The sequence below is a fragment of the Eutrigla gurnardus genome, assembly GCF_963514095.1.
Source record: "Eutrigla gurnardus genome assembly, chromosome: 13".
Classification (NCBI taxonomy): Eukaryota; Metazoa; Chordata; class Actinopteri; order Perciformes; family Triglidae; genus Eutrigla; species Eutrigla gurnardus.
The window spans coordinates 14297664-14322028 of NC_139936.1; the positions used below are offsets into that span (position 1 = coordinate 14297664).

A 24365-nucleotide genomic window follows, 5' to 3' on the forward strand; every position below is an offset into this window, starting at 1 on the left:
CACGAACCAGCCTCAAGGCTCTTGGTCTGAATGATGTGGCCTGGGCCTGGACCCCGGGGGTTGCAGCCAGCAAATCAGTAGAGCAGCCATTTTCCACTCCATTAATAACATAATGAGGCAACCACAAAGTGCCTAAAATGATCACTTAAACCCCTTAATGGTTAAAGCAACCTGCCAAGACAGGGTCCAAAGAGCAGTAGCTATGGTACCAACAATACATGGTCACCTATCCTGATACGGATGAAACTTAAGTGTGCCAGCAGCACTTACTCCTCAGCTCTTACCAGTTAAATGTGGTGAATGAGATTTCAAAGTAACACTGTTTGGGTATAGAAAGCAAGCAGCGAATGGCATTGAATTGGATGGGACAAGCATTGACTACGATACAGTAGGTTCTTGGCACAGATGATGCCGCCCTGTCCTTCGCTACAGTTTGATAGGCATTACTGACATTACCTTTGTTCAAAGGGATGAAAAAGTAGTGTGACATTGGCAAAAGCTTAACACACTGTCACTTCTGCCAGTTCAGTGTGCACAGTGTGAGTGGGTGACTTTACAGAGAACAATTAGCGGGAACATGGGATAGTCCAAAGCGTTTAAAACAGAGACACTACATCCAGTCATAAGAAGTGTGGGACAGTAAGCTTGAACTGCAAAGCATACGGTTTAATGTGATGAGAAATGAGTGATGGAGTAAACTATAAGGCCAGCATACAGGAACATCAGCGGAACTGAAGTTTGAAGTTTGTTTTCTTAATCAAAACAAAGTTATAGATTTGTATCACAGATCTGTGATACAAATCTATCTATACAAAACGGCACTGGGAACACATCCTATTCCTCTCCCACAGCTTCACACATGTCAGGGTTTGATTTTGCACACAGAATATTGTGGTGACTCAGCCGGGGCTACCAATCCTGTGAACTTCTCAATGGTAGCATTATAATGATCCCAATTTTAAGCACCCTTCCGGTTATCTTTGACCTTGATTTTACATGCATGGAAATCAACCTTACTTAAATATCTTACTTACTTGCTAATTAGGGCTACAATTAACAACCTAGTTCATGTTTCATATTATCAGTATTTTTGTCATATTAGCATCATGGCTCTAGTGACGTCAATGTCTGTTGGCCTACTGACTGATGAGGCAACAAGCAATGATAATGACCTCAATTGAAGCGGTCCACAGCTGGAATGCAATGATAGATATTAACCATCCCATTAATTCAACAGGTCCACTATAGTTTGCCAAGGACATTTTCAAGGACCTCTCGTGTTTGTGGTGACTCCACACTTTGTCAAAACACCTTTTGTTGCCTGTTTTGCACTTCCACTGACTGACTGCTGACTCTTCAATCACTTCAATCGCGAGTCATAACACAGCGGAGTGCATCATCGACCACCAACTCAGCGTTTATGTCAAGATTGTGTGTTGTGTTTTATACAAGACTTTAGGCCAATAGCCTGCATACATTGCTGCTTTTTGTTTTGTTTGTTTGAAGTGTGTTTTACAACACCTCACAGCCCATTATTGGTCTAGCCAGGGGGTTTAGTTAGGTTAGGTTAATTGTGGGTTGCATTCATTCAATCAAACAATACAGCAGTGGTCGTTGCTGACGCACCTGGTGGAGATCCGCACTCCTGAATGCACCTTTCTAGTTGTTATTATCAGCCTTAAAATCCTTCAATATCTTAGCTTACTGTTTAACAGTCCTATATCAAATAAGCCTGCCTGTTGATGTTTACTGACAAAGCTTCACCAGCTGGTCAGGGAATAACAGGGAACCAACCTGAGTCATCAGCTGTGGTTAATATACAACTTTTTAAAACACAGTACAAATAATTTAAAAACATTATACCTTAAAGTTAAACTTTTCAGACTGCACAGTACAGTATCAACAAGTGTATAATGACATAATTATCACTTATAAATAAAATTATATATAATATTTGTAACCACTCTCACACTTCCACAAATGTCACTGTGATAAAAAACTAAAATACTTCAATAATACTTCCACAACAGGACTCTGTGACAAATGGCTCCATTGATAACTGCACTAAATTTAAGACTGCCTGAACTACAACCATTGACCAAGCCAGTTGCTAGGAGCAGCAGGGAAGAAAAAAAACAACCATAATCTCTCTTTGATCGAAAGGCTGCTTCACTGAGGATAGAAACAAAGACAACCCGTTCTCGGTACGTTTCCATTTCATCTGACAGCACTGATGTCCACCTGTTCCACCTTAATATTATGTTAATACCCACTTGAATGAAAAAGAGAGCGCTCTCCATTCAGACACCAAGCAACAGTGAAGCAGCAGCCACTGTTGCTTGATCAGTATCTGTTGAAAACACAATTCAATTAAAAACTAACGGTATTAAAATCGAGCACACACGATACGCCCCGTGTCTCTGCCGTCCTCTAGCAAACAGATGGCAGCGTGTGTGCATTTTCTTACCGTGTAAAGCCCAATCCTGCACAAGGCGAGGGAGAGCTGCATGTGCTCCGACATTGTGCTCAGCAACAAGCGTAACCCCCGGCAACAAACAAGCCAAGCCTCTTGGAGTGAGTGAATGAATGGATGGAGGAGGATCAGGAGTAGCTGAGCACAACATTGTCAGGTCAGCTACATGAGTCCAGCCCTTCCATGTCTCAGTGTCAGCCGCCCGTATCCACAGAGCCATTTCTGTTTTTAAGTTTGAGCTTTACAGAGAAGGTTTTGTAAGCGTGTAGATGAGCATGATTGAAGGCCGTCTTGTGTTTACTCCCCGTGTGCATTCATTGAAAGATAAAAAAAACAGTACTGCCACAAGGATCGGCGGACAGACACATGCTTGAGATTAGTTTGCGGGGATCTTTCTCGCCACAGAGATTAAGGGCTTAGTGACAACTCGGGATCCAGAATGAGACTACAAATTGGATTAGTCACCATTACCCACGCACACACTATGCCTATACTGTTACATGCATAGCTTCATGAAGGATGAAAAACGACTGCTTTCTATGCGTGGACGAGGATGAAGTGATTGACCACTGCAGCTTAACGGCGGCCGTAGGGGATGTCGATAACGGTTTGTGGGATGCTTTGTCGGAAGTCTGTCTGTTTTGGAAAACTGTGAGTCATATTCGAATTGCTTGTTTTTGGTCTGCTCAGCTGTAGTAACAGGCCTAGTTACTGCCACCACCTGCTGACATAGCGCAGTTATAATATAGAGTGCTAAACTGTAATGCAATAAAGCTATGTGATAACTAATAACAAACTAATTACATCAACAACAAGTAAACTAGAATTCAAATTGATGAATGAAAAATAACACTTGTAGCAACATATGATTTTAACTGTACACAAATGTATTCATCTCTGGCTTCTATCTACTACGCTACTGCAGTAATGGGTGCTTTGAAATGAGTAATGCCGCTGAATGAAGTATTTATTTTAGATCATAAAGAAGCCAATAACTACAACTATCCACCAAACTGTAATATGTTGTTGTTTGTCGTCTGGTTTAAAACCTAAGCACTCGGGTTACTACTACTTATACAACAGCTTGTGTAACTAGCCGGCACATTGTAGCCTAGTTCTACAGTAGTTTATTCAGTCTGACTACAGGTGAGCAGCTCTCCTATGAAAGGCTTGAGTTACTGATAAGGCTCCGATTACCAAGCTGCATTTCTTTATGGATTTTTTACGAAGCCGTCCCACGACTCTTCAAATACATTAAGAGCAGAATAAGAAGCCAATGACAACAAAGCCCTGCTCCTAAAGGAAACAAAATGCAATAAAAATATGAAAACAGGTCACTAATGTCTCTGTAGAGCAACAATCCATCAACTTTAACTCAAAGCACCTGTTCTTGATTGTGATCATAGCATTATGAAACGGCCATAAATATTCCCTTATATCTCACTGGTGGTGCTCCAGGCGAAGATGCTGACTCACTAGCACTCTCCTCAGACACAAGGGAATCACTGCAATGGCTTTAGTCAGCAGACACAAAAAGCCTGGCTGACATGCTGCTTGCAGGTTAAAAACAGGGGACGGAGCTTCAGGAACGATGTTGTGCTCACAAAAGTTATTTCACATTGCAACTGGAGGCGATGCTCCTGTGGCCAGTCAAAACTTATATAGACACCCATTCAAACTGAAACCTGAGTAAAGCTGCTCTCACCAATAGATCATTGAAAATGATTAGCCTGATATCCACCCACATGTAAAAGGCACACGCAATGTTGAAATATTTTTGAGAATATTCACGCTCTTATCTGCATAGAGTAGGTCGTTTTTGTTTGCCTCGCACCGGCGACGTGTTCAAAGTGGTCAGATGGGGGACAAATCTGAGCGGAAAAGTAACACCAGCCTTGTATCCCATAGGCTATCAAGCAGCATTCATACGCTGCCAAAATCCCTCCCATAGACTCACCCTGCTCTGTGATATGCTGGCGAGGTGGCAGTGTGCTATAGCCTGCTGGGTGCCCTTGGATGGGAGATCCGCTCTGAAATACAGTTGGTCAAACAAAAGCACATGCCATTCTTCTACTAAAACAATGTATTTTTATTGAGGTGTGACCTCAGTGCTGAGTGGATAAACCAAATACCACAATACTGCCCTGGGTCAGTTCCGGTCTGGGCTCGCTCTCTCTCTCTCTTCTCTCTCTCCTCTCTCTCTCTCAAATAAAACCCACCAAAATAAACATTCTGTAGGTTGCAAATTATCTGTGGAACAACATAAACACCCTCTCAACTGTTAACTCCTTCAAGCTTGTGGCATCAAGAACTCAAATGCTTTCAACATAATGATCATAATAGAATATCTAAATTATTTAAATGATTGGGGATGCAACTAAAAACTTCAGATTCAGGTTTTGAAGCCTGGCTTGGTGCTACATGGCAATTTATAATTACTTTAAAAAAATATAACATGTACATAATGTAATTGAACATTCTGAATGTTTTAACGTTCTGTGAACTACAGAGGCCTCAAGGAAATTTTCACATGCTGACCCAAAATATACTAAACCAAATAAGAGCTTGCTTGAGACTAGTAATTATTATATAAAAACTTCTAGCTAGATGACAATTTATTGATTATTTTGCTTGATGACTAAACAACGCCTGTTTCTTAACAAGCATCATCTATATTGTAATCAGATTTGACAGTGACCGAACCATGTAATGATGTTTTAATGTTACTCCGATCTATATCAATTACACCAGAAGGAAATAAGGGACAAAGCAAACAGGTGGCAGCTAGCTTGGGTAAAACAAACAGGTGTTTGGTGAAGCACTCACGACCCTGGTGTCGTTCATTTATAGCCTATAGCTTTATTTTCTTCCGGTGATGGCGTTCAAGCTTCAAAAATCAGAAAAGTGGTGAGGATTCCCTCATCTTCTTTTCGGATAATGGATAATCCCATTGTGTTTTTGTCGAGGGAACCGGTGTGACGCAAACTTCAGGGGCTCATCTACAGAAATATGTCATGACCATGCATAATAGTGTGTGAAGCAATATAAAGCCTCTGGAAAATAATGCTGTACTTGTGTGGGTTTTATAAATGAATAACACATAGTCTGGCATTCTCACAAAACACAGAGTGACCTCTCTTCGATGTCACACACTAAACAGTGAATGTATCCTGTGAAGTCTGCAACAAGTAAAGGTCCAAGACTTTGGCCACACGGTGTACTTGTAATTTGGTATGGCTGTGTCATGGCAACGGCTAGCACCGAAATTCCTGTCAGTGCTGCCGTTTTGTGTTTAAACACTACGCTGATCATGCTGAAGTACAGTAGTCCTGCAGTCCAGTTGAAACAGAATCCACTAGAGGTCAGATCTCTCTGATGGTCATAATTCAATTCACAGTTATTACCCAGCAATGTGCAATGATTATGGGCTTCCATTCTGGTTTCTCTCAAATACCCTTTTAGGTCTAGCCTGATCTTAAAACCTTACCTATAAGCATGAAAGGGACCTAAGACTAGCATCAGTTATCGAGGGTTTACTGACAAGTTTTCATTGATTTATAGGAAAGAGAGAAACATAGTTTTGGCCTGGGTCTTGTGCCAGCTCTCCAGTGTTGCACAGCAGGAAAGGAGGCCCTGCGCCTCTAAAGTGCCTGACCTCAGAGGACAGCCGAGCACTCAGCTCCAACAGTCCACTGAGTTACAGCTGTGCTTTCCACGGAAAATATTTAATCCCCAAGCAAGTAGGTTGAGAAAAAATATTTTTCCTAGGAAATGGCTGTAGCGTATTGAACATCGACAAGAGAAAATGAACAGAGTTGAGGGTGAAATCAATTTCATATAACTCATGTCATGAGTGTGCTCCCTTTAACATCCAATACATTCTGTTGTTCTACCTTTGTTACCAACAGTTTTCAATGAGCGCACAACTGAGATTACAGAGTCAATCATGTAAACTATGAATGAGGCACCTAGGTCCCCTTTTTTGTGCCCCACAATGTATTACTCCATGGCCAGACTCCACAGACAAGCTAGACATTAGAATCAATCTGTATAAACTACAGTACAACTGTTGTGGTGCCACTTGTTGGGTGAGACTTTGAACACACTCGACTGGAGAAAAGGTCTCAATGAAGCAGAAGTTCAAAGTTCCTTTTAGGTCTTGCATCTTGGGAGGCCCATTTATAAACAAGCTGATAACACTGGGTGGGCAAGTTCCTCTCCATTTCACACTGTTCCTCTGTACCCCTTGTGACGTGACTGTGTACTTTTTCCCCCCTGTGGCTTTAGAAATTCTCAGCCTTCAGTTACAGCTTCCTCTCTATTGTTTCACCTTTTTTTCCAGCAGCACCCATCCCACCCCTACAACGTGGGCAAAGCCCCCTAAAAACATAATCTCCAGGCTAAAAAATCTGAACTGTAATAGTCATTATGGTCACAGGTATAACAAATGTACAGGGGACTGACATGTGAAAGTAGTTATAGACTGACTGGCTCCCAAGTAGCTTATATAGCCAACACACAGAGTAGCTTTGTCCTCAGCAGCAACAGTGTGTTATAATGGAAAATAGCAACTTCGTGTCTCATACAGAACGGTACAGGGTTTAGCTAGCAGGACTTGGTGGTGTAGCTAGTTGGAGTGTTTTAAATATAAACAGTGTGGGTCAACCAGTTCTTCGCACACAAAATGATAGGGGGAAGCTACCGGCTGGACCTGACACATTAGCATAAAACAACAACCGGTATTACACCTACTCTTTGGGGCGGGGGCTCACATAGCACCTGGGTGACAACACTATCTGAGCTTAAATGGCAAGAAACCAAAAACGTTAGAGCCGGTCTTTGATTAATTCCGCCACAACACAGCATTTCGACTCATCTACTCACCAGATAATCCATGTACTATCGCTGACCAGCCACAGCAGCAAGAACTGGCTTTGTAGTAATCCCGTTTTTGCTTCAATGAGTCCGAAATGTAAATGGGGGTTTTCTTTACCACACGTCGCTTTGTATTCCCCGCCTTTCGAACAGACAGCGACCTAAAAAACAGCCTTTTGGTGGGGTTAAAAGCGAGGGTTTTTCGCCGTCCTCTTCGCTGAAAAAGACACGTCTCAGCACAGAAACGACCGAGTTTGTTTATAACGACGAGGGCCGCCTGCTTCGTGTGCTTTTTTCTGCCCAAATAGCCCCTCGTCAGCCGGCTGACTTCCAGTTTTATCACACAATATCAGTTGAGTGTTTGGTTGAGGAAACGAGCGAAGCCTACACAACGCTACGTCACGCACGTCTTTTTGCTCACGTAGCGTGGTCACGTGACCGAACACATGGTGGCTATTTTCATTCTAAAGGAGGAACCGCTGCTAAAACCATAAAAAAAACGCTTTGGGGTTGTAAAAAAGACACCAGCATGTGCATGTTTATTTTTGATTTCAGAAATACGTTGTGGGTTTTTTTTGTGATGATTATTTATTGCAATAATAGGCCTATATCATCTGTCTCACATTGTTCAGCTATGGGGAGGACTTTGTCACGTCCCATTGTTTATTTTTCTGAGTGTGTACGTTTATTCGCGTGAGCACCTTATATATGTATATACAATATGGCACAGTATTATACTTTTTTTTATAGCACTTCACATATATTCACTGAAATTCAAAGTTCTTTACATCAAATAGTATGAAACATTTAGATAAACAAATTAGAAGGCAGAAAGCATAGTCCTTAACAAATGCAATGAAAAAAGGTAGATTAAAAACACCAATGATACATTTTTAATTTAATTTCAGTAACATTCAATAAAAGCAATGATACTTTAAAGCAGGAGGGGGAAAAAGGTTGTTATTATTATTATTATTTTTACCTTAAACGTATTTATAGAAGTAATTACATGATAATATCACCAAATTACAAAATCAAAAACTAATTTGGGTACATTCCAACCATATGGGATATCTAGTTATCTCAAAATGCATTGCACCACTAGATGGCACTGAATCACAATAACCTATATACTTCATACTTTTCTATTTCTTTAAATATATTTTCCATCTTGAAAAAATAAACCAACTGCCAAACTAAAGACCATGTGACCATGTGCCTACACATTAATGCAGTTGTAATTTCCCACGGTATTATCAAGCTTGAAGCGGCACAAAATGAAACAGCCTGTGACATAATGCATTACACAGTGCATAATGAATGAAGCAGGGCAACACAGTTAGGTTGGATGAAGAAAAGGTTGTGCATTTGTTTGATGAATACAAAACATTGTGGTGCATCATTGTGTATCAAGTGTCAGAACAGCATTTGTGTCATCCTAGATCTGCTTACCTTATATTACCAATACGTGTTTTGCTGGGGTTTTTTTCTCAAAATAGCCCCATTAAAAAGCCTTACTTACACAGAAGAAATATGACAGCATTACTATCTATTTGGAGTTCATCACAATAGACAGGGCCGAATTAACAGGATAAAATTAACAAGAATTATCTTGTGGGAAGCAAACACGCAGCCCAGACAAAGCAATTATGTTATATCATCCTGACTAGAGAACAGTATAAATCACAAGTGTGCTAATGGGATGCAAGCTGTATACTGAAGTCATTCCTGTTCCCTAGAGACCCCACTTGCCTTCAATATTTCATGAGCTGTGCTATAAAGGAAATCTCGCTGAAGTGGAAGATGAACTGGATGTCCTCTGCACAGGTGTGGTGGATGCCCGGAATACACAAGTAGACTTTTACTCTAACACGCACCATATTCAAGCATGTTTTTCAGGCAATCTGTTACAGTCACATGTGAGAGAAGAGACCTCTGGTGGCCTCTAGTGAAATGCTATGCTGGTTGAATAAATCAGCGGTTTAAATATTACATTCATATTGAAGAGGCTTTTGACCAAAGACACAGTTTTTCCTCACACACATATCACAACCTATTTCTGGCTCAAGGGTATTTTGACTAATGGACAGAAGGAGCAAGGAATGCTCCTAAATACTTTATTAATGTCCAATCTGATCTACCTACAGGTGCCCTTGTGATTTACCTTATTATAAGGCCATGCTGGCGAATCATATGATATTATAGTTCACATTTCTACAATGTCATTGAGGTAAAAAAAAAATGTGACAATAAGATCAGACATTTTCTTGAATGTTTTGAGTACTTTCAAAAAAAATTAGATTAGCATCTTCAAAAAATATTTGAGTCAAACTGATCTCAAATCTGAACTTTTATTGTTAGTATCAATATTACTTTTTAATCTACTACTATTACTTTTTTTTTTTTAATAATTCACAAGCCTCCTCAAAGACAAAATATCACAAGCAGCCACAGGAGGGCAGTATCTACCCGTGTAAATAATTAAAGGATCTCAACTAAACAAAAAAACAACAACTTCACTTTATATTAGTTTCACTGGGGTCTAAAACCCCATACAATGCAGTTCATGGGACATTACACACTCAACTTAAAAGAAATGAAGAGTTATTTAGTAACAGGTTACACTTCAGATTGTGTGGATATCCAGCTGGAAGCTGTTGAAGTAAGATGTGTCCTTACTGCACAATTAGACCATTAAATGTATGTCTATGTCATTTGATCTAAATGATACAGTTGCATGTTATCGGCATTAAAATGTGCTGTTATCACCTTTTAAAGTATCCAAGCCAATGTGAGAATCACCTGCACTCTGGGAACACCAGTTTATGTTCTTTGAAGCTGCATTTGAGTGGCATCACATGTTAGCTGATGGGAGGGACCCCTATCTAATTGAAAGGAGCTGTATTCAACACTCTCCCTCTGTGTGTGTTGTTATGTTTCTATGCTTGACTTGCTCTAAAAGAATGTTCTCTAGTGGGACAATAAAAAACTTGTGAAATACTAATTATTTGCTGGGTAAATCAACTCACATCCACCATACACCGAAAAAGGCTCAAGACTCACCTGTTCAGACTTCACCTCGACTCTACATAGCATGACCCACTAACACCCCCCCTCCCACCCCACCTTAGCACTAGCACTCTGATCATAGCACTGTTGCTCTTAAGGTACTTTACTCAGACGAGGACCTAACACTTGTTCTATTTTTAGCTCTTACTTTATCGCCAATGATACGTTGTGGTTTCTTTGTTTCCTTCTTTTGACAAATGTACTTATTGTAAGTCGCTTTGGACAAAAGCGTCTGCTAAATTACCTAAATGTAAATGTAAATGTAATACACAAGCATGGATTATTGATATGTCCGTTGCAGCTGTGCATATATCTTTGGAGAGCTTTGTTGAGTTATTGTGGGTCACTGGTGGAGACTGAGAGACAGTCTGCCTGCTGAAAGGATCAATAGATGTATTTGTGTATTTTCAGATTTCTGATTTATATATAATTGTTTACAGAACACTGACCTGAAATAAGAGTCATACAGTGAGTGAGGGTTGAACCATAATGCTGGGATCTGCATGATGTCAGTGGTATTTAGATGACATTCCTTTCAGATGATGGATGATGACGTAGGTTGGAAATGCCTGGGTTAACCTGACATCCGATCTACCATCTATCAGTTGCATTCTTATCTTTAATTGCTAAACCAGATGGGGCTCAACTTCATAACACTGTAAAATTCCACAGTGCTTTATTTAAAAGCAATTTCATTTTTTTCTTTCTTTTTAGAAGGACATTTCTAGTTTTTTGTTTGTTCAGTTTGTTTATATGACAACCAGAAAAATAAGAGCACTGACGACTTTCACAGAGTGATGGGGGAGGGTGGGGCTGCGTTCCTCCTGAAGTCCACACACATCTCCACTGTCTTTGTGGTCAATCTCCCACCTGTAGGCAGACTCATCTCTGCCAGAGATCAGCCCAATGAGGGTGTCATCCACAAATGTCAGGAGCTTGACGGACTGGTATACAATTTGAATTTAAGGCCTTTGCTGCTGGTTCTTACATTTAGGCATCCGATTGTGTCAAACTAGAGAAGTTATAGACTGAAATTATATTTCAGTCTAAATTTTCTGATTGTTTTTAATGTATAAACTACATGAAACCAATATATTATATTGTGACATCTCATCACATAATAACTCCTCAAAGGAGATGACAGGGAAAAGCCAACTAGTTTAACATTTAAACACCAGCTCTGCATTGGTTTTAACCATGTGGGTAACAAATGTTTTGCCTTCAGTATCGCGTCTCTTAAGATTAATGTTTTGTGGAAATTCAACATGGCCAACTTCCTGTTGGGTTTAGGGTATACTTCCATAAGGCATTTTTACGTATACCTACCAAATTTCAGTGAAGCGAGTGACGTGAGAGTGCCCGTTCATCACTGCTCGCAGCTTTAATTAATATAATATTTAAGCTTTGAAATGTAAGCATAATTATTCAATAGCATAAAATAGATATTAAAGTAAAACTTTTCACTTGTGGAACGGGGGCACACATGTGAGCCCCACTGGCTTAGCTTGCGGCCGCTGTGCACTTCTCTCATACGGTGGTTAAAGCTGATAACACCCTCCCCCCAACAGCCTCATCTCAGAAGCGTAGCACCAACCCTCCGGTTCCACCTCAGGTAAACACTGTTAGCTCTGTCGGCACTTTTGCTGTAGTTTGCTCTGTTACAACTGTTAGCTGCAAGCCACTGGCTCAGCTGTCGCCATGTTGAGAGGCAAAATGCCATATAAAGCACGTTTAGGTACAATTTTGAAGTTCTTGAGATGCATTTCGAGGGCAAACATTGTTCAGGTTTCTCCAATAAATTTTAATTGATAGCTTTAGTTACTAGTTACTTTGCAGATTTAGATAAGTCTTAAAAACATAAATCAACGAATACATTGTGATATATTATCATGACCTCAGTATTTATTTTAAATCCTGATTACATATCGTTAGCAGCATTTAACGAGGCCTTACCAATTCATATACCTACTCACAAAAACAATTTTTCTGAAAGGTGACAGGCGGTGCTCGCAGGCTGGAGGCTCGCCTGTGGTTTAGTTGAACTGTGAACGGTTTGATTCGTGTTGTCTGGGTGGATCGCAGCATCTCGTAGCTCCGCCCTCGATTACTCAGCCTGGTCGACGTGATGTTGCTGCGCAGCGCGTGAAGGCAGCAGCGTCCCACCACTCGTATGGGAGGGAGAGTGGAGGAGCTCAGATTAGTGTTGTTGTAGCGGAAAATACCTTTCGCTGCACACTTTCTCACACCGCGACCCCGGGATTAAAAACACAGCGGTGTTTTCTGGCTTGAACGTCAGGAAGGAGCACGCAGAGGGGAATGTAAACGGGATATATTTTTTTCTCACACGCTGCGAGAAGTTTGTAGACGGAGTTGGGAGAGGAGTTTCACTCGGGCTGAGTGAGCTAGCCCGGCTGCCCGCTGCGCTTCCCTCCTGCCTCAGCCAGACACAAGTTAGCCCCGCTGTCCTGACTCTTCCCCCGGCTGCGCTGAACCATGGCGCTCAGAGCCAAGGCGCTGTACGACTTCAACTCGGAAAACCCCGGGGAGGTGTCGGTAAGGGAGAACGAAATTCTGACTCTTTACAGCGAGCAGGACATCGACGGCTGGTTCGAGGGGGCGAACAGCAAAGGGGAGCGGGGTCTGTTCCCCGCCTCCTACGTGGAGGTCCTGAAGAACGACGTCGCCTCCGCACTCAACAACAACAGCAGCACATCTGGGGACACTTACCCGGACTCCCGATACGCCAACATCCCGCCCGGAGGTTTCGACGCATCTAACAAGCCACAGAGTAAAGTCGAGAACTTTTCCAAGCCGTCTGCGCCCGCTTTCGCCACTTTCTCGGCGCCCACGCAACCGCCGCAGCAGCATCAGCAGCAACACGCGTATCAACAGCCCAGCCAGGGGAGCGACGACGACTGGGACGACGACTGGGATGACAGCTCCACCGTTGCGGACGAGCCGGGGACCGTGGGAGGAAGGTATCAGGACTTTGAAGGCAATGGGCCGTCCACTTACAGGGTGTCGACGTCCTCGGTGTCGAGAGGCAACGCGCAGCAGGCAAAGAGCTCGGCCACGGTCAGTAGAAACCTGAACAGGTTCTCAACGTTCGTGAAGTCGGGAGGGGAGGCGTTCGTGCTCGGGGAGGCCTCGGGCTTCGTGAAGGACGGGGACAAGATCTGCGTGGTGATGGGCCAGCACGGTCCCGAGTGGCAGGAGAACCCGTACCCGTTCGCCTGCACCATCGACGACCCCACCAAGCAGACCAAGTTCAAGGGCATGAAAAGCTACATCTCCTACAAGCTGACGCCCACGCACACACAGAACCAGGTGAACCGGAGGTACAAGCACTTCGACTGGCTGTACGCCCGGCTGGTGGAGAAGTTCCCCGTCATCTCGGTGCCACACATCCCGGAGAAGCAGGCCACAGGCCGCTTCGAGGAGGACTTCATCTCCAAGAGGAGGAAAGGTCTCATATGGTGGATGAACCACATGACCAGCCACCCTGTCCTGGCCAGGTGCGACGTGTTCCAGCACTTCCTCGCCTGCAGCAGCACGGACGAGAAGGCCTGGAAGCAGGGCAAGAGGAAGGCGGAGAAGGACGAGATGGTCGGAGCCAACTTTTTCCTCACCATCAGCACCCCCGCGGCGCCGCTCGACTTCCAGGAGGTCGAGAGCAAAATAGATGGCTTCAAGGCGTTCACCAAGAGGATGGACGACAGCGCCCTGCAGCTCAACGCCACCGTCAACGAGTTCGCTCGCAAGCAGATCACTGGCTTCAAGAAGGAGTACCAGAAAGTGGGTCTGTCGTTCAAGGTCCTCAGCCAAGCCTTTGAAATGGACCAGCAGGCGTACTCTGTCGGACTCAACCAGGCTATCTCCTTCACCGGGGAGGCGTATGAAGCCATCGGAGAGTATTTTGCTGAGCAGCCCAGAAAGGATCTGGACCCAATCATGGATTTGTTAGCTCTTTATCAAGGCCACCTGGCAAACTACCCAGACATCATCCACGTCCAGAAAGGTAAATCAACAACGTTGTCTCACACATTTGTATAACATTTCTCACTCATTGGTTTATCATTAAAGAAAGGGCAATTACGAATTAAAGATATACAGTCAGCATAAACCACAAACTAAACAGAACAAAGGTGATATTCAAATTCACATCCCACTAGAAGACATATTTCACTTTCTACTGAAATATTCCATCATCTCCAGTGTCCCAGTAAAATTTATATATATTTATAATAAAATGTGTGGGTGGGATCATACATCTGGTGTCCTTGCTTTCTACTATAAAGATGAACATCAGGCTATATTTATTAATTGTTAGAGTTGTCAATAGCAAGACAGCAGTCCAGTTACACGTGCAGCTCATGTGACTTTGCAAAACAAACGGGCGATGTTTGCCTTTGGTGACTGGTTTACATGCTGCTGCCCCGTTTGTCCCACCTGCTCATATCAAACGGGCGACACCCATTTGGCCGTGTTTGATTTTCCATCACAGGGTCTCATATACATGGAGTTACACGTGACTTGTCAATCCCAACACTGACGCAAATCCAACATTTGCAGCTAAATCCCTCATAAATTATTGCCAGCGTGTTTTGTTTTCTTTCCAGAAAAAGTCAATGTTAGACTAACGTAGGCCGTCCTCCTACGTGAACCTGGACCTAATGATTGTTCTCAATGTGTGGCAAAATGTCACTCATGACAGATCATACCTGTCACACCTGGCAACATTTCTATGTGCCTGTGGTTTGCCATGGAGTAGATCTCTCTTTAAAATCGCATGCAACATAAATCTTCATAATCACTGTCAACTGGAAGCCAAGAACGATATCTGAAACTGTGCCATGTAGGACACCATACAGGAGACGGTCCTATAAAGAGAATGATGTGAACTAATCCTTCTCATTTCATTCATTGTGTGCAATCCATGTGCTAATTTACTATAATCCCATGGTTTCCTGATAAATGTGGGGAAGTAATCTATCCATCAGCCAGTAAGAGACCAGTATTTCCTTTACCAGGTATGAACATTTTAAAAATCATATATCGAGAGGTCGCGATACGCAGTTGCATCGCTTAAATAGATAACGACAAGCAAAAAGTCCTCCACTAACTCACTTAAACATCTGATGTGTAATACTTTGTGTGAATATCAATGGAACATGGAAAAGGTTTTGTAAAAGCAAAACTGCAAAATATAATATACATAACATACTTTACATTATTCTGATATATTGTCATAATCTGATTAATCTGTGTTTGTGTGGATGCATTTGCACTACATTTCTTAATCAAATGAGAAACAATGCTTTTCATTTGTCAAGTATTGAAATGACGCAGGAGAAAAAAGGCTTTCCCACGTGGTTATTTTATATAGACTGTTTATGTATTGAATTACCAGAAAACATGTTATATCATGATCGTTATCCAGACATGAAACAACCTATACCAGGATAGGCGATTTTAACTATACCGCCGAGACCTGTTATCACAGGTACCTGGAGCCTGTTGACATCTCGGCCTATCCCTTGGGTCCCCCTACTAACACTAGTCCTGTTCAGTCCAGGCTAGACAACACAGGGGAAACAGCTCAGACTGTGTTTAGGCTGCAGCGGGACACAAAACTTCCCAGTCCGCTCAAATCAAGCTTGCCACGTAAGCCGAACACAGCCCCATTAAAGTGACGCAGTCCTTTCAAACATTCTGGTGCGATAAGCACATCCTTAAATACCACAGAGAAACTCTGATTTCATACCAAACATGGACGACCTTGCTGCAGGATGTGCAGTGAAACCTCACCACACTGACTGGAAGCTGACGAGAAAACCCAGGGCACGCAGATGCAAGGAGAGCTGTGATCAGAATATTGAATCCCGAATTATGTGTATCTCATATTGTTTTTAGCAGACTGAGGCTGTTACATCCTCTAGTCCAGTTGAGCTTGTTTTTTTTCTCATAACCATTATGCAAGTGAAGAATAGGAATGTAAAGCAGAATCTTTGCTTATCCCGTCATACAACTAGGTGTGTCTCTCATGTACTTAATAAAACGCTTCCTTTGCCACCCCGCTTTGTATACGTCTATCCCGCCTGCCGCTCGCCTTTAATAAGCCTTTCCTGATGAAAGTATGGAGGAAATGTCCACAAGTGCCATTCTCCTGTCATGAAGTGGGGCCTATTGTTGCTCTCTCCCGGTTAGACACTCCTGAAGAGAGGCTGGGCCACCAGCGTGTGCGTTTCCAAGGATTTGAGGTCAGTCAGAAAGTCGACTGGTAACCTGTGCTGCTTTAAAAGTGCAGGTCGAGGCCAGTAAGCGTGGTTGTTAGCCCCATTTAATTTGAGGTTATCTCTAGCAGCCATATCACTGTTGCTCTCTTCAGGAGAAGCCTGTCAAAGCATCGCTTGTCAGTCTTATCCACAACTCAATTCTAAATTTAGCTCCCAATATCTGTCCCACAATCAGGACCCCAGACACCAGGCAGGTTTTTTTTCTCGTCCCCCCTTGGAAGTGACCAGTGAAATGTGAGCCGTCCCAGAGAGGGGACACTGAACATCACTGTATCGATCAACCCCTCTTCACCCCATTAGCCATTAGCATGGGCTCATGATATTGACGTCTTCTCTGGCGTTGCTTTCAGAAATGTATTGAGCTTCACGTCCTTTATTTTTGTACCTTTTTATTTTTGTCCTGATCTCGTACCGTGGCCATGAGAAAATATCAAATGAGGACAGGGAGTTTGTTGTTTCTGCTTATTTCAGGCTCTTGAGAAAGAGAAAGGGAGGAGAATTGTTTCAGAAATGCTAAATGTGTACAATCCAAAAATAGGGTCGATTACCAAATGAAGGTGTTTGTTTTATACAAGTGCATCTTCTTTGGCATTATTGAAGCTCAAGAGGAGGGGGCAACTGAATGTCAAAACATTTAACACCACGTACAGTGCAATCGAAAAATAGTCAAGCTTATGGAGGTGAAAACAAATGTTCTTTTTCTTTTTGACTCACAGCTTACATTGCGTGTGTTTGTCAAGTGGTTATTGAAATGCAACCAGTTATGCTTCTGTAAGTTCCTGTTTAAACATTTACTCAGTGTGATAATGTTGATCTTGCCTGCAGTGTTTCTTCAAGGAAAAACATGTGGTTGACTTTAGACACATTATTAATTTAGCTTAAAAAAAGATCACCACCCTATTGCAAATAATGTTTTATACACTATTAAACTGTCAATAGATCAAGTCTTCATCAACAAAGTAGACTATTTTCAAGAAGAAGCAAATAATTCAAGGTCCTAAATCACCTACAACAGTCTGTTTCTCTAATTGAATCAATTTGCTGTGAAGCATCGATTACCTACAGGGCATAAAGGAAAGTAAGCTAAAGCCTATCTGTAATTAATTAAGATCAAGTTAATAAGTAATGAGGTTGGTGAAAAGGCTTGACCTACTTTATCCCCATCTTTAGTTTACCTCTTTCCCTTGTTAATGTATCTCCTGAACACATCACCAGAGCTGGTATTCTGTGTGATCTCATCCCGGTTTTATCACCGCGTGAAGTGACAAAACAATAGCAGGCGAGTTAGGGGAAGCACCATTTCACAAAGATGTGATGTTTTCCTGCTGAGTCAGCCATTCAGCCGACACGCCTCCCGCTGCAAACGCCGCATGTCCGTCTGATATATTGTTACAAGCTATTTCAGTGTCCTCTAGGACGACTGGGCGGTCGGGGCGGCGTGGTGACGAGATGGGGATTGCCCATTTGTTCAGGTCACAGGCTCGCGGTAGCTCGGTGTTGTGTAACCAGGGATTACGTAAGAGCTGCAGCGGCTGTCTCCAATGAGTCCGGGAGGGCTCGACGCCACCGCTGTGTACACCCAGTGAGGATTTTATCACAGTGTTTCTTCCTATTCATCGCGTGACACTGCAGTATGCTACAGATCTCATCAAATCACTGCGGGTGATGCTGCAGCTGGTGGAATATACAGCGTCTCTACGTATCTATCCATGTACGAATACAACCAGCATGGTGCATCTCAAATACTGTCCAGTGTTTTTCTGCCAGTCACTCAGTAGCAGACAGTAAACACAGCAGAAACAGAAGTTGTGCAACGAGACATCAAGCAATACAACATTGCATCGATGATGTGATGACATTTTTTTTTTTTACCAGGATGCATTAAAGTAAAGCCACCAGGATCTTTTTATATTTTTGTCAATATTAACACCATGTTTGTCATCCCTGTAGTCATATCTAGCGAGTTTACAGATTACAAAAAGTGTGTGCAATTACTTAGTTTGAAAAATCTGATTGATCAATAATGTAAATCATCTATAGGCCTATTTGCCGCCCTACTTGACTGACTCAATATCTTATATGCGGTTCTGTTTTTGCAGCAGGCCTGTGAACATTACTTGCAGCAGCTATACACCATCTTCTGGGACTGAACTCATGCTTTTTTCATAAAGTCTCTGCGGTAAAAATAATACCTCCTCAGTCCATTAGCAAGCTTTTAAAACGCAGGAAGCCAGAGACCTTTAAGTCACAGTAAACATCTCTGGGATTGGCATTTAGGTCTTTGTACAGCTGTGTTTGTTCCCATGTCTCTCTCGTCCCACCCCGTGTCTCTGCTGCCCGTGTTATCGTTCCCTCTCTTTCTGTCGTGTTCAGTCTGCTGCACATTCAAGGAATCTCAGAGATGTGGGTTAAACTGCAGTGGAGGGAGCCACAGCCAGAAGGCAAACTGGACAGACTTTGTGGGGAAGAGCATGTCTTTTTTTTAATTGTCAACAGCTCTGTGTGCTGGAGTATACAAAACAGATTTACTCTCTACAAACAGAGAGAGAGAAAGAAAGGAAGGCATTTCTGTGAACTTTAAGAGTGGTGGCCAATAGAGTGCTGGGTGGGTCAGCAAGTCTTCTGTGGTCTCACATTTCAGGAAACAAGCACGCTGAATCAGACTTTCAACAGAGCACCGGTGACAAAGCTCACATAATGACGAAAAAAATCCTTTGGTATACAATACAGGAAGTTACCTTGTCACGCCACCTTGCAGCCAACGCTCTGAGATGCTGTCTGTGACGTTTTGAATGATTACAAAATGCTAGTGTTGACATTCTACGACGTCACGCCTGTAATGAGTGAATCAGCGTCTGTTTGTATGTTTCACACCAATGTTTATACCACATTATCAAGAAGCATGGAGAGAAGACGCTTCACACGAAACATCTGAGGGCTACAACTACGATTTCTTTCGCGGTTGTTTGGTCCGCCAAATGAATGAAAATGTTGAAAATTGCTATTTTTCTAACGAGGCTTCTGTCTTTACCACCTGCACAGTTACTTAAAATGTTAGAGATTGCAACATTTTGTTTTTGAAAAGCACACATTCTTAAAAAAAAACCTCCAGCTTTGTTTGACATGTAAACATTTTTAAGAAGTGAGAGCAGACAGAGGTCACATCCTGTCAGTTTCTCTTGGGTTTAACTCAATACTTATTACTCATGACATTTCTTCCTTCGCTCAGTCAGAAAATATCAGCAGTTTGAGTCATCTGTCATCTGCTCCTGGTGTTTTGACCCGGCCTTCTGCTCCCATTGAACCATCTGCCTGGAAAGTCGTACGCTAATTTCTTGTTTTGGCACCATTGTGGCTGAAGGCTTATTCCTCGGCAAGCAAAACTCTGCACAGTTGTGTTAAAAGAGGGCTGCAGCTGTGACAGTTGATACGTGTGAAAAAGGGAGGTTTGTAAACCATTGTGTCTCAAGCATCTTGTGTCACCACAGCGACCACAGCAACTTAGCTCTTCTTCCTGGTTTAGTGGAGACTCAGAGGCGACCACTCAGTGTGAGTGTTTTAGTGAGATATAGTTTCTCATTGGATGCAGAGAAGCCATCCGACCTTATGTTGGCACTTGTAGGTTTTGTTAGCCTAAGCTACTGTATCCCCAAAATATGTAAAAAAAAAAATACATATTTTACATATATTTTCTCTTGTTCCGACAACAAAGTCTGTGGATTATTTTTAGAAACCAGATCGGGATTTCTGGAAAGAGACATTGATATTGAGTTTTTCATGTATGTGCCATATAGTCCCATTCTATTGGAGAGAAGGCAGACATCTCTACGGCATCTACGGCGTCTAGAGTGATAAATAGCACTACAGATAAAGGAATGTTTTGATTTGGGAGTGAACCGTCCATTTAAGCTTCATAAAAACAACGTCTCTGACTAATTTGTTAATGTTTCTATCGTGAAATCTATGAAATCCTGTTGGAGAAGTCTTGAATATGTTCTTGACGGCTACATACATGGTATTATGCTAAACAATTGTGGCTAAAGCTGCACGTTCAGGCAAAAAGGGATTGTCTCCACCAGTTGATGGCGATTTAAAAGACAGAAACAGCATTGTTTTTGTCTAGCAGTATAAGGAAAGTAAAATCTGACGCATTAAATAACCTTGTAATAAACAGACTTTCCAACAATCATTGGTAGATGGTATCAAACTGCCAGCAAAATCCCCTTAAATGGTTGTTTAGGAAAGCGCTTTGAGTCTGGCCCCCTCACATTCCCCAACTATAGACACAGTTCTGGTTCTCAGGGAGTTTGGAACAACTATTTTCAGTTGGTTCTTTAGATTTATACATTTACTGTCAAGCTGTGCTCTTGCAATCTTAATAGCAAATGATCTTGAGATTGTCACTTAACTTTCCTGTGATGGTCAGAGGTCTGTTGAGTAGAGTTAATGGACCACTCATGTCTTAAGGAAGGAATGTTGTTTAAAATTAGTCTACTATTAATCTGGACGATTGAACATGGATCAAATCTTTATGATGATTTTTGCTCTCTCTCTCTCTCGTCCACGAACAGGAGCCCTGACCAAGGTGAAAGAGAGCCAGAAGCACGTGGAGGAGGGAAAGATGGACCGGACGCAGGCGGAAGGCATCGACGAGCGCTGCAACATCATCTCCTGCGCCACGCTGGCCGAGATCCAGCACTTCCACCAGATTCGCGTGCGCGACTTCAAGATGCAAATGCAGCACAACTTACAGCAGCAGATCGCCTTCTTCCAGAAAATCACCGGCAAACTGGAGGAGGCCCTGCAGAAATACGACAACGCGTAACGGACCGCTTGGCTCAGCCCGTCGGTTTTGACCTTGGTGATGAATGGCCGTGCGCCTCCCTTGGCCAGCTAGTGGAGCTTTGGCAAACAACAGCCAGTGCCACATACTGGTGAATGATGATCAGCCAGCAGCAGAGAGGGACATGACACTCCAGTAATAATGACGTTTCACCCAAATCAGTTTTTGTGTGTGTTGGCCACATTCTTTCAGGGGTGGGGGGGCTGGATGTTTCTTGTTTAAGGACGTGTCATTTAATAACGTGGGGGTCAACTTGTAACACAAACAGCCGTCTTTTAGATTGAATCTGTTATAATGATGGTGCACATTATCTGGTGGATGGGTGAATTCAATCTAATTAATGTTATGACCCGCACAGAGAGATTACCTCGTGTCTGCTGCTGCTGCTACCTACACCAACCAGTGCAAGATTTCATATATCAAGTGTTTTTCGCCTTACAACACTGTTTTTAACTGACTGTTGATATGCGTCTGCCGCCCCGGGAGCAGCGGCGCTCCAGCGGCGAACACACTGCCTCCGGGAAACACTCGAGTGTTTCCTGCTACATCTCTCTTGGACAAAATGTTTACAGTCTTCTCTCTGAGCAGCTTCCGTCACCACCGTCTCTGGCTGTGCCTTCTGATTACGTCACTAAAAATCTTTGCATACTGTAAGTGTAGAAATATATTCCAATTGGTTTTTACAAAGTGACACATTTTGTATGGACAAAACTGGACAGACCCCCACCACCACCACCACTTCCCAGTGGCCCCAGGATTGGTTTTCATCAATTACAGTGTGACACAACCCATTGCCTTACACGGGGCAGGGTGCTGATTAACGGACACCTTCTATACCTGAACGTGTGACGACAAAACGTTGGTTTCCGGGCTTAGTTTTGGGGTAGTGCTCAGCGGCAGGCTGTTTGAGGGTTCCTCGCCTCTTTTCATAATGCAGTCTAGCACCCTACTAGACATTTAACTGTAATGCTGTTTTTAACCTTTATGATGTTGGTTGTATCATGAAGAGATTAATATAGAAGCAGGGACGCAAAATAAATTCCTTCACAGAAAGCTGTCGGTTGATCCTGTGTGTTTTGTGATGTAAGACTATGAGCCTGAATCCAATGAACTGAGGGAAAGACGATAAAAAACTGAATGTGCTGACAGGTTAATTTGCCTTTTAACGCTCCTTTTAAAGTGCCTGAGACACTCACAGTGTAGAATTCACAAACTGTGCAGCTCTGCAGGTTTCCGTGGCCACATCCCTGGAGGACCGGTGTGCCGCGTCAGTGTTTCATGCTAAGTTCACGCTCGGTATTGCAGATCTGCTGACAGCGCAGAGCCCAGGAAACAATGTGGGACATCTGGCCACCGTTAGTATGTGTGGGAGCATATGACACGTAGTCAACAGGAAATGGTCAGACAATAGTTTTTCATTAGCTGTCACCTCACCACATATAATCATTATTAAATAGACTATGATACTACTACTGTGATAAAATGCCATTCTTTTAAACATTATAATCATAATGAAACCATTGCCTCAGGGAGCGGATGGCTATTAACTCCAAAACAGACTAGAGTCTACAGAAACGTTCACTTAAACTACAACTGTCCACCACTGTGTTGGATCTTACAAAGTTAGAGGATCACTGACGTCATTAGGATACATCTGGGAATCATAAATTGCTGCACAAAATTATCATTTTATTTTTTTTATTAGATGTTTCACTGAGTGGAACTTTTCATGGAAATCCATCCAAAAGTGGATGACAGAAAAAAAATGTCCACATGCTGTTGACGCCAAAGGAAAAGGCTGGGAAGTAGTCAGTAGTTTCACCCTCTGGCCATCACGAACGCCTGTTCAAAATTTCATGACATTCCATCTGATCGATGGTGAAATATTTCTGAACTTGAGTCTTGGCCCTCTGAGCTGAGCCACTTGCATATGCTAATAATATCCTGTCATATGAGAATCAGGTCCGCTTGGACACTCTCACCGTCTCCATCCCCTCGTCTCTTTTTTGTTTTCTATTGTAATCTCCGGTTCTCACTTTCTACATACACTTAACAGGATCATAGGACAAGATGCACACAGCCTCCGGCCTTCTGTCAATACTGCCAACGCCCGGGGAAATGGGTGCTCCTCTTTTTGCAGTCTTTACTGTTCCCCATCAGAGCTCCGTAAAACCGGTCAATGTTGGAAAAAAATTGAAATTAGCAATATTAATGTCTCATATGATAGGAAAGATAACGCCAAAGCGGTTTCTTTGGCTCTGCCAGACGGCATCATTGTTCAATGTAGCGCAAATATTGTTGGCAAAGTCACCATCAGTGTAGAAAAACAGAGGCGTCTTACTCACCACAGTCTAGTATGCAGGAAACAAACGCTTTCAGTTCAGACCACATTCCACAGACGTCAAGAGTGCGTCAGCGACGGCCTCGAGAGCCGTGGCGGACGTACCTTCCAGGTGCAATGAATAGAGAGAAATAGATTAGAAATAGAAAAGTAACCTAGTGGAACATTAAAGGGGGCAAATCATCCTCGTATTGCAGATTGAAGTAAACAGGATTCATCGGACTTGGATAGGAAATGTCTTTCTTTCTTTCTAGATTTGATTCTAGAGCTGAGGGTACAACCTAGAACCTGTAATCACACCATCTGTACCTTCGTCCTCAGTGGGTGGTGACCAAAAATCGTGCTGAACTAGCTGCTCAAACACCAGTTAAAAAAAGTTGACTGCATTTTATTTTAACCCCAATTTGTTTTTCTTCTAAGACTTGTTTCCATATTCCCCGATCTAGAAACGGGTTTGTTTTCCAGCCA

The 24365-nt window shown here is 42.6% G+C and overlaps 2 protein-coding genes across 3 annotated transcripts in view; one reads left to right on the forward strand and one right to left on the reverse strand.

Moving 5' to 3' along the window:
- Window positions 1–7711, reverse strand: part of arl15a (ADP-ribosylation factor-like 15a) — a 95306-nt gene extending 87595 nt beyond the window's left edge. The window contains exon 1 of one of the 2 annotated variants that reach the window (XM_084024862.1): window positions 7358–7711. In XM_084024862.1, the coding sequence (XP_083880988.1) occupies window positions 7358–7369 (12 nt within the window). In that variant the 5' untranslated portion in view covers window positions 7370–7711. Of the gene's footprint in view, window positions 1–2467; window positions 2627–7357 lie in introns of those variants that run through there. The other variant, XM_084024863.1, reaches the window with a different exon arrangement.
- A 4857-nt stretch (window positions 7712–12568) lies between these two features.
- Window positions 12569–22645, forward strand: snx18a (sorting nexin 18a). Its single transcript, XM_084024858.1, has 2 exons — window positions 12569–14435; window positions 21285–22645. The coding sequence occupies exons 1-2, from the start codon at window positions 12911–12913 to the stop codon at window positions 21536–21538; spliced, it is 1779 nt and encodes a 592-aa protein (XP_083880984.1). The 5' UTR covers window positions 12569–12910; the 3' UTR covers window positions 21539–22645.
- Window positions 22646–24365: the final 1720 nt, after the last annotated feature.

What these genes read in the sequence shown, in the direction of transcription:
- snx18a (XM_084024858.1), top strand. Translation starts at nt 12,911, where the DNA reads ATGGCGCTCAGAGCCAAGGCGCTGTACGACTTCAACTCGGAAAACCCC. An exon ending in CATCATCCACGTCCAGAAAG is followed by an intron (nt 14,436 to 21,284) that starts GTAAATCAACAA and finishes GTCCACGAACAG; the next exon opens with GAGCCCTGACCAAGGTGAAA.